Consider the following 11,172-nt stretch of genomic DNA (forward strand, 5'->3'; position numbering starts at 1 on the left):
GCTGTCTTGCCGGGACTCTCAGAGGCTGACAAACTCTGGAGGATGGGATCCAATGGCTTCTGCTGTGGGGGGCCGTCCTCCAAGGCCTGTTTGCCGGCCTGTGACAGTCCCAAAGGGCCCCTCAGAGGCCAGCCAACTCCAGAGAAGCTGGGTGCCATCCTCCAAGGTCCGTTTGCCGGCCTCCAAGATTCCCAAAGGGACCCTCAGAGGCCAGAGGCTCCCTGCCCTCCGGACAGTTGGAGGCCAGGAAAATGGAGGCAGAAGCCCCTCCCCCTGAAGGGCAGAAGCCCCTGGCACCCAGCCCTCATCCTGGGGGCAGAAGCCCTGCCTCTGGCACGTGAAGTATAAAAGGTTCGCCATCACTGTTCAATAGTCATTTCTGTTCCACACAGACACAGTGCTTTACAAAATGGTTTGCTACTTATGTGGCCCTAACCACCAGAAGACAGAGAAGACTATACAGTAAGATGATTGCCAAACAATTTAAAATATCATTAATGGTATGGAAGAAATAAATAGTCATATTTAAATAGCAAGCCACTAGAATTTGTGGGCTGGGGGAGATCACCATGAAGATAGACCGAATATTTTCACGGATAGACAGAAAAGGGGGAATATTTCACCTAACACACAGGCCTGTTACAGACAGCCAAAATAAAGCTGCTTCGAGTCACAGTGGAGGTATGGTGTTTCAATGATGCATGCGTGCTAAGAGTCCAGAAGCCACACCAAAGCCACACTCCAATTCTTAGGGCTGGAGCGTGGCTTTGGTGTGACTTCTGGACTCTTAGGACGCATGCATCATTGAAACACCATACCTCCACTGTGACTCGAAGCAGCTTTATTTTGGCTGTCTGTAACAGGCCTGAGTTAATATGTTGTGATGATCACTAGCTTTGAAAGCTTTCAAAAGAGGATTAATGTCTGCTATCTCCTGAGAGAGCTAACAAATGAAGAAGCCTGCATGATTATGTGAAGTGTTATTTCAGTTTACTAGGGGTAACAATAGGACATGGTTTATATTGCATCATATACACCCAGTGAGCACTCCACAGCACATGACTGGCATTTGCTTTGAAACAGAAAGCTGAACTAGTTCTAGCAAGGCAATTTTTAATACAAGTTTCTTCCATAAATAGAGTCACATGTACCTGTACATACAAGACTGACTAGTCCTGAATTTACTTATATGTTAAAAGCACCATCCATCAAAGGTTAGACAAGGTAGAGGAACTTGCTTGTTTCTTCCAGGAAAAGGAGCCACAAAAAGAGATGCCCTTCCCAAAACCTTCTGTCCTGGTTGAGTATTTGCACTAGAGGCCAGACATTCAGTAAGTCTGTACAGAATGTAGATACAGAACCATCCATACTGTTGAACTGTGCTGGCCTGTATTAATTCATGTCCACAGACTAGTTGAAATAATGTGGGTACTCATTTACAAGACAGCATGCTCAAACTATGAACTAGACATACTTCTGCTACAGGGAAAAACAAGAAGCTCAGCACAAAGGCACTTAAGCATAGTAATGCTCACCTCATTTTGCCAAGCAAGAAGTTCAAGGGACACAATACTAAGCCAAGTCTGGCTTCCTTTGGAAGGAAGAGATTTGTGATGTCTGTGTTTGTTTGCAATATACAGGTTGATAGATAGCTACTATATTGGGAGGGCACAATACAAATGTTCCAACAGACAGTCAAAGTCCACTGCTCCCACCAGATCACAAGTCGAGACCTCCCAGGACCCCAAAACAGTGCAAGTTTATAGAGCTTAAAATCAGTGTCTGCTGTTTTTTAGCTTGATTACATTATCCACACCTGAAGGAAAGAGAAAGCTCTGCCCTATTCTCTCACTGGTTTTCTCCCCATTCAAAACATTTCCGAATGGTCTTGTATCAAGATGCAAGTACCCAATCTAGTGACTATCAAATCACTAGAGTTCAAATCTGTTAGCCAGAATGGCCAGTGGCATGCTTTCTGGGAGCTACAGCCTAATCATATCTGGGAATTCACATCTGGGAACTATCAATGATCAGTAGCTCCCATGGAGATATACAGCCGGCCCTCCATATCCACAGATTATTTTATCCGATTAAAGCATCTATGGATTGAAAATATTCCAAAAAATATAAATCCCCAAAAGCAAGCCTTGATTTTGCAATTTTATATAAGGGACACCATTTTACTAGGCCACTGTATATAATGGGACCTGAACATCCACAGATTTTGGTATCCACAGGAGAATCCCGGAACCAAATACCAGTGGATACCACTGTATCTCTATTATCTCCCTAATCAAACAGAGTGGGCCCTTGGTATCTGCTGAGCTTAATTCCAGGAACCCACGTAGATATCAAAATCCATGTCTTACATAAAATGGCAAAATCCAAATTTGCTTTTTGGAATTTATATTTTTTGAATATTTCAAACTATGGACAGTTTAATCTGTGGCTAAAGAATCTGTGGATATGGAGGGCTGACTGTACTCTGCGTTAGTAAAGCCGACCAGCTTGAAGGAGTCCTTCTAGACCTATTAATCCTTTCCAGCCTCCCAACCTCACAGAAATATTGCAGAAATATTAAAAACAAAAACACCAGACCCTTGACTTTTGCACTTCTTTTGTGGTACAACCTGGAATTGAAATTGCAATATTATTACTTTATGTACACAAGACACTCATCACTGAAGGCAGAAAATATTTTTACTGCAGCACAAGACTTGAGCAACCAACAACAAACTGGCCAAATCTCAATTTACTTTGAAAGGCACAGTCTACAGACAAAATATTTGTTTCAATGGTACATAGTAACTCTACTTTTTCATGTTATTATAGCATAATAAAGTTTGTATGAAAAAATACTCAGTGTTACAGTGTTTTATTTCTATGCATGGTTGTGAAAACTGGACAGCAAAGAAAAATAACAGAAAATCAATTCATTTGAAATGTGATGCTGGAGAAGAAGTCTACCGACACAATGGATTGCTAAAAAAACAAATGAATAGGTCATAGAGCAAATCAGTCCTGAACTCTCACTGGAGATGAAGATGACTGAACTGAGGCAATTGTTCAATCAAGGAAGCCACAGCCTACGCCTGAAAGAGCTGAGCAGGGCAGTTTATAACTGAGGATCTTGGAAGTCTCTCATAAGGCAAATACAGTATGTTGTTGTTTTTGTTGCTATATGCCTTCAAGTTGTTTTTAACTTAAGGAAACTCTAAAGTAAACCTATCACAGGGTTTTCTTGGCAAGATTTGTTCAGAGGAGGTTTGTCTTTTCTTTTGAGACAGAGAGTGTGCCATGCCCAATGTCGCCCAGTGGATTTCCATGGCCAAGTTTGGATTGAAACCTTGGTCTCAAGTCCTAGTCCAATGCTCAGTTGTTTCCAGTGCTACACCATGCTGGCTGTCAAATCAAAGTCGACTTGATGGCAAATAGCAACAACAAACAATGATTGTAATTGATTAACAAAACATTATTGTTCAAGAAGAAAACTTTTGAAGCAACCGAAACCTACTATTGCTGAGAAACATACACAGCAATCCAAATGAACTGGCTGCAAAGGGTTTGTTTACATCTATGCGTGTTCCTGGTTTTTTTGTTTGTTTTGTTTTGTTTTTTAGGAAAAAAACAGCATTATAATATTCAAGTAATCCTTGATAGAGAAAGCTAGATGGAAGATTGCTGGGCAGCTACTGAGGCCCCAAGACCTCAGAAGGGTCTACCGACACCTATCTGCCACTAAGGATGGGAGGATACACATCCTTTGTCTAGGTGGAGCCCACTTCTCCTCTGTGTAACACCTACTTGTTGCTGACTCCAATCTCCAAAGTGCAAGCTGAAAAGAGAGGCTTTTGAAATTTTACTTGCTATGCTCACCTTGTAGTGAACATAACAGGTGCCCAGTTCTCATTTCAGGCCTGATGCTGCAAAAGGCAGGCTAGATCATCCTGGTTATACAATAATCCTTGGCCCTTCCTCCCCAGTTCAAGAATAGCAACTGGTACCTGTGTTACTGAGAGCCAATGGGTGTGGTAGTTTGAGAATTGGACTACGGCTCTCGAGATCAGGGTTCAGTTCAGGAAATGGAAACCCACTTGGACAAGTCACATGCTTTCAGCCCCAGAAAACGATGATAGAGTCGCCATACACTAGAAACAACTGGAAAGCACTCAAACACGAACTTACATTACCGCTGTAGCTTCCAGATACAATAGTTTGTATTGTTGCTTGCTCCAGTTGCCTTCTCTCAGAAAAGGCCAGGAGGGTGTTAGGTGTTTGTTACACTCTCCCTTAGAAGAGTTTTTTAGGGGAGGGGCTCATCCAGCAAAGAAGGTGGGCTAGTGATTATAATTTTTGGCTTTGTCAACAAGGCTAGCCAAAAATTATAAATGAATTGGGCAAGTGAAGAACATCTCCATTTGCATGCCTGTTTGCTTCCTTTGGTTATAAGGGGGATCTAGTCCAGCACTCACTCCCAAGAGTAGTGGACAAGCAAACTGAGGCAGCTATTCCTCAGATGGGTGAGATGCAACAAGAGAAAGACAGGAAATAACATTCCCTCTTCACTCCTTCAACATCCTCTTTACGCTGACTGGAGTATTAGATGTACTTCTCCCAGCCACGTCTGTTGTGCGCCACTGTGCCCAGATAGCAAACAGGGGTGACCTCAGTTTGCAGTCACCACCATTACAGACTGCCCCTCTGGGCACACAATGGAGGCAGATACAAAGGACAACAGCTACTACTTTATTCTTTTCCTGCAGAGAATGATGTTGCCATAAGTGCACATTTTATAAAGATTTAAATGGTGAGAACCATGCGGTAGTTTAAGGGAAGTTTAAGTACAGCTAGGAAAGCACAAGCTATGTCAAACCAAGGCCTTCTGGTTTCCTGTTTCCTAATGTTTCTGAAAATAAACTGATGTGCCAGCACAGTATAGCTGTTTGAGAGTCTGGGAGACTACGGTTTGAATCCCTGCTCAGGCACTGAAACCAATTGGATGGCCATGGGCAAAGCACACACTCTGCCTTACAGGAAAGCAATGGGAAGCCTCCTCTGAATAAATCCTGCCCCTCCCCCCCAAAAAACCCTAGGCTAGGGTTGTCATAGGTCCAAAGTTGACTTGAATGCACATAAAAACAAGGACATTTGGACAATTCACACGCCCAAGACCAACAATAAAGTTTATGGATTTTATGCACTGAAACCACTATTAAACAAGTTGGATGCGGAAGCTGTTGTTGTTGTGTGCTTTCAAGTCAGTTCTGACTTATGGTGACCCTAAGGCGAACCTTAGGGGGTTTGCCATTGCCATCCCGTGCAGCTGAGTGAGTGTAACTTGCCCAAGGTAAAGCAATGAGTTTCCATGGCTGAGCCAGGGTTCAAATGCTGGCTTCCCAGTGTCCTAGTGCAACACTCAAACCATTACACCAGGGGTCGGCAACCTCCGGCCCATGGGCCGGATCCAGCCCGCGGGCGCCTTTCCGCCGGCCCCCGGTCCCTCCCGCCGCCGAAATTGCCGCCAATTTCGGCGGCTTCGGCTGCCATTTTGTCCTTCAAAATGGTGGCGAAGTCTCGCGCGACCAAAAAGGTCGCGCGAGATTTCACCGCCATTTTGAAGGGCAAAATGGCGGCGCCCATTAAGAGGCCCGCTGCGGCCTCCGGAGCCCTGAAACGGGGCTCCAGGAGCTGCAACAGGCCGCTGCGGCCTCCGGAGCCCTGAAACGGGGCTCCAGCAGCCGCAACGGGCCTCTGGGAGGCCCGTTGCCGTCACTGGGGCCCTCCAGGAGGGTTCCGACGGCGGCACCGGGCCCCTGGGAGGCCAGTTGCCGTCACTGGGGCCCTCCAGGGCGGCTCCTGTGACGGCAGCGGGCCTCCCAGAGGCCCGTTGCCTTCGCTGGGGTCCTCTAGGAGGGCTCCGGCGGCGGCAGCGGGCCCCTGGGAGGCCAGTTCCCATCGCTGGGGCCCTCCAGGAGGGCTCCTGTGACGGCAGCAGGCCTCCCAGAGGCCCGTTGCCTTCGCCGCGGTCCTCCAGGAGGGCTCCGATGGTGGCAGCGGGCCCCTGGGAGGCTCGTTGCCGTCGCTGGGGCCCTCCAGGAGGGCTCCTGTGACGGCAGCAGGCCTCCCAGAGGCCCATTGCCTTCGCCGGGGTCCTCCAGGAGCGCTCCAACGGCGGCAGCGGGCCCCTGGGAGGCTCGTTGCCGTCGCTGGGGCCCTCCAGGAGGGCTCCTGCGACGGCAGTGGGCCTCCCAGAGGCCCGTTGCCTTCGCCGGGGTCCTCCAGGAGGGTTCCGGCGGCGGCAGCAGGCCCCTGGGAGGCCAGTTGCCGTCGCAGGGGCCCTCCAGGAGGGCTCCGATGGCGGCAGTGGGGCCCTGGTGTCAGGGGCCAGCAAAGACGGGGAGGCCTCCAGCGCTGGCGGTCCCCGCCGGCTCTTTCCTGGCCTCTGACAGGGCCTGGGAGGTGGCCTGGCCCCTGGGGGTGGAAGCCCCACCCCTGGGGGTGGAAGCTCCGCCCCCGTCATGCGGCCCCGCCCCCGGAGGGTGGAAGCTCCACCCCCCCGGCTTCGGCCCCCCCCCAGTTGTCTGAGGGACACCAACCCAGCCCCCGACTCAAAAAGGTTGCCTACCCCTGCATTACACCATGCTGGTCCTCATGTGAAAGTTGGTCCATCCAATTTGATAAGTGATTATTCAGTAAGTCTAACTGTTATACTGTACAGATGCAGCCTGTAAACTCTTTCCCTGTAAACCAAGACGAGTGTGGTCAGGAGAAAGAGACAGAGTTTAGTCCACACCTACCTATCTTGCAGAGATCTTGTGTGTATGAATGTGGGCCAAAACACACTGCAGAAATAATCCTGTTTCAGACCTCTGGTGAAACAATAAACTACAATTCCCAGGATTGCCAAGCACAGAGCCAGGGCAATTAAAGCAATCTCAAAATGGATTAGTGTACTTCTGAAATGTGTTTTGGACCATAGAGCTATAAATGGGAAGTGTGGAAGGGCTCCTGGTGAAATTTTACCGCCCTGGAGTTTGTGGTTTGGTCAGAGGCACTAGAGCTCTCTGCCTGAGAATTCTAAGTCCCCTCCCTAAACTGCAAATCCCAGGATTCCACAGAGTGTTACCATGACAGTTAAACCAGAATCACAGTGCCATAATTAAGTAGTGTGAAAGGTCCCTGCTGTTCATTGTCCAGCCTCCTGTTTATTCTCTTTCTGCTGCAGGCCTTTGATTTAGGCAAGCCTTTGGTGTTTAAGGTACAACACTGAGGCAGGAGAATCTCTTTTAATGGAGTGCATTATGCTTTCCATTTTTTTACTCTGTGTTAATGTGTTTTTAACTGTTGTAATATAGGCCTGTTACAGACTGCCAAAATAAAGCTGCTTTGGGTCTCTTTGGAGGTATGCTGTTTAAATGATGCATGCACCCTAAGAATCCGGAAGCTGCACCAAAGCTGCACTCAAGTGCTTAGGACTGGAGTGTGGCTTTGGTGCGACCTCCGGACTCTTAGGACCCATGCATCATTTAAACAGCATATCTCCAAAGAGACCCAAAGCAGCTTTATTTTGGCAGTCTGTAACAGGCCATAGTGTTTTTAATAGAACTTCTTATTAAATCTGTCTTTGAACTTTTGTATCAGATTGGTGTTAGCTATACTTTACTTTTAACTTGATGTGAGACACCCTGAGCCCTGTACCAGAAAACAAGGTGGGATGTTAAATAAGTAACATCTGCTGAAATTCCTTCTTCTACACAACAACCCAAATCTCTGTGGCATGTGGAGGCAGTGTGGTGTAGTGGTTTGAGTGTTGGACCAGTGGAGACTAGGGTTTGAATCCTTGCTGAGGTGATCCTGGGCAGGTCACACTCTCTCAGCCTCAGAGGAAGATGAAGGCAATGTCCCTCTGAACAAATTTTGCCAAGGAAACCCTGTGATATGTTCACCTTAGGGTCATCATGAAGGCACACAACAACAACAGAAAGAAATCAGGGGAAGATAGCTTGCCAGCCTTCAACAAAGGGCCAAAACACACTGCAGGAATAATCCAGTTTGAGACCTCTTTAACTGCCCTGGCTCAGTGTTATGGCTTTTTGAGAGAGATTTCGCCTTCTCTGTCAGAGAGCTCTGATGCCACAACTAACTACAAATCCCAGAATTCCACAGTGCTGAGTCTTGGCAGTTAAAAGTCTTGGTGTCAAGCTGTATTATTTCTGTGATGAAGAAGCAGCAGGGCAGCTAAGGCAGTGCTGTAATTTTGGAAGATCTCCTGATGAAATCCGCTGTTGCAGCCAACCATGAAAGGACGCTGCATCTGCATTGCAAAAATAACACAGTTTAAGACTGCTTTAAGTGTCCTGGCTCAATGCTATGGAACCTGGGAATTGTAGTTCTGTGAGACGTTTAGCCTTCTCTGTCTGAGAGAGCTCTGGTGCCACAATAAACCGCAATTCCTAGAATTAATTCCCTTGCACTGAGCCAGGCAGTTAGAGGGATGATTTATGCAGGGCAGCTATACCCATAACTCTGGAGAGAAGGGTTTGAATCACCCTAAGTGGGAAACCATTTGAAGGCACACAACAACAACAGCAACAACCTTGGGCAAGTCACATTCTCTCAGCCATAGAGGATATCCATGGCAATGCCTCCTCTCTATAGAAACGTGTGAAGAAACCCCTTTGCTTTAGGGTCATCCTGAGTGGGAAAGGACTTGAAGGCACACAACAACAACAACCCCATCCGCCTTGGGCCAGCCACACTCTCTCAGCCTCAGAGGGCCTCCCTGGCAACCCCCCCCCCCGTCCCCTTATCACGGCCAGCCTTAGGGCCTCCTCCTTCAGGGCACCGGCCCCAGCCTCCCCTCCCTCTCTCCCTCCTCCCGCAGGGCCTTCCGCCGCCGCCGCCGCTCACCCTTCTTGTCCATGAGCCACATGAAGAGGCCGCAGGGGACGAAGCCGATGGGCCCCCAGAAGACGAGGAGGGCGATGTCGAGGCTGGAGAAGGCGAAGGCCTGGCGGGCCGAGTTCTGGATGGGGCCCCACGTGTTCCACACCAGACCCTGCACCAGCCCCAGCACCGAGAACAGCAGCAGCACCAGCCACCGCCGCCCCGAGACACGCGAGGCCCCGCCGGGGGAGGCAGCCCAGGAGGAGGGGGCCCGCGGGCCCTGCGAGACGGAGCCGGCGGCAGCGGGGGGCCTCCCGCGGGGAGGAGGAGGAGGAGGAGGCTGCGGGGGAGGCAAGAGAGGCTCCCGCTCCTCGGGGCGGCTCCACTCGGAGCCCATGGCAGAGGGGAAGCGCCCCGAGCGCCCAGAGGGACTCCTCTTGGGGAACCCGGCGGCGGGGAGGCAGGCCGGGAGGAGGAGGAGGAGGAGCAGGCCGCATGCGCCGAACAGCCCCGGCTTGGAAGAGCCTCCTCCTCTGTCTCTTCCTCCTCCTCCTCTTCCTCAGGACCTCATGGAGGCTGTTGTCTTGTTGTTGTGGGCCTCGTTTGTGTGGTGTCATGGCTGCAGTGACTCTGGAAACCAGGGTTCAGAAACCACAGACACAGCGCTGGAGCATCCATGAAAACACTTTGTGCCAATCACACTCTCTCAGCCTCACAGGATATCCTCTGAAGACACTTATAAAGGAAACCTTGAAGGCACACAACAACGACAAGGATAACAGCCTCAGTCAAGTCACGCCACTTGACCCCCCCCCCGATTAATAACACCTTTGTACTGAGCCTTGGGCCAGTCACACTCTCTCAGCCTCAGAGGATGGCCATTGCAAACCCCCTCTGAACAAATCTTGCCAAGAAAGCCCCATGATCGATTAGCCTTAGGGCCTCTATAAGTCAGAAAACTTGAAGGCACACAACAACAACAACAACAAAGGCTTTGAGCCTATTATCACAGAGTGCCCACATGTCCTAACCAAAAAGGACAAGGCACCGCAGAACGGAGGGCATTAAAGGGAAGTTGGAGGACATGACATGATAAAAGCTAAAAACACACATAGAAATATAAATCCATCCTTAGTCCTGGTCAAAACTACCCAATAAAAATCTAAAAACACGCATAGAAATGTGAATTCCATGCTTCTTGCTCATGCTCAAAATGGAGGTGACTCAAGGAAAACATTGCAAAGAGCTGGTCTCATTCTGGGCAGCCCCTTGTCCTCCTCTTTGACCAATGGTTCCCCAACTGTGGCCCTTGTTTGTTTTCTTTGGGACTCCACCTCCCAGAATCCCCAACCAATGTGGCCAACGGTCAGGAATTCTGGGAGCTGTAGTCCAAATCATCTGGAAAAGCAAAGCTTGGGCATCACTGTGGCTTTGGCCATGCTTTTCTTTTAGGCCAAAGGCAGGTTGACCAAATGTCCTCACCTCAAAGGAGGACAAGGCACCACAAAATGGAGGACATTTTAGGGGGAAGAAGTAGGCCACATGACACAATAAATGCTAAAAACATTAATGACAGCCAGTGTGGCCTGTAGTGGTTTGAGTGTTGGGCTCCGACTCTTTGAGACCAGGGTTCGAATCCCTGCTGGGCCATGTAAACCCACTGGGTGACCTTGGGCAGGTCACGCTCTCTCAGCCTCAGAAGGCAATGGCAACCCCCTTACGAAGAAGCTTGCCCAGAAAACCCCATGATAGGTTCGCTTTAGGATTGCCGTAAATTGGAAACGGCTTGAGAGGAGAACAACAACAGTAATATAAATATAATTCATCCTTCTTAGTGAGGCTCAAAATGGAGGACATTTGGGGAATTCCTCCTATTCCATAAAGTGGAAATGTAGGGCATGTCCTGGAAAAGGAGGACGACCTCCCTGGGTGGAGAACAGTTTTTTTGTATTTTCTTTCTAAACCCCACACCACTTTTGAAGGTCCAAACCACACTGCAGAAATAATCCAGTTTGAGACCGCTTTAACTGCCCTGGCTTATTGCTAGGGAATCCTGGGAATTATAGTTTCTTGTGGCACCAGAGCTCTCTCTGACAGAGAAGGCGAAAGGTCTCACAAACACTACAGTTCCCAGGATTCCCTAGCATTGAGCTAGGGCAGTTAAAGCGGTCTCAAGCCTGCAGTGAGGATGCCAGAAAGAGGAAAACAAAGACACGTGAACGTTCTCACGTGACGCTGGTGGAAAGGCGGGGGAACCCGGGTGACGGCAAAAGGCTGAGCCCAGAG

The 11,172-nt window shown here is 49.0% G+C and overlaps 1 protein-coding gene across 3 annotated transcripts in view; it reads right to left on the bottom strand.

Annotated features, from left to right (window-relative positions):
• LOC149313968 (solute carrier family 49 member 4-like) overlaps nucleotides 1–9,338 on the bottom strand; it is a 122,634-nt gene extending 113,296 nt beyond the window's left edge. For all 3 annotated transcript variants that reach the window (XR_016281101.1, XM_089523335.1, XM_089523336.1), the window contains exon 1: nucleotides 8,911–9,338. Coding sequence is in view for 2 of the 3 variants with exons in the window: in XM_089523335.1 (XP_089379461.1) it covers nucleotides 8,911–9,283 (373 nt within the window). In the remaining variant the exon portion in view is untranslated. The remainder of the gene's footprint in view (nucleotides 1–8,910) is intronic.
• Between the last annotated feature and the right edge of the window lie 1,834 nt (nucleotides 9,339–11,172).

The sequence above is a fragment of the Sceloporus occidentalis genome, unplaced genomic scaffold, assembly GCF_023333645.1.
Source record: "Sceloporus occidentalis isolate IW3139 unplaced genomic scaffold, rSceOcc1.0.p SCAF_4, whole genome shotgun sequence".
NCBI classification, from domain to species: Eukaryota; Metazoa; Chordata; class Lepidosauria; order Squamata; family Phrynosomatidae; genus Sceloporus; species Sceloporus occidentalis.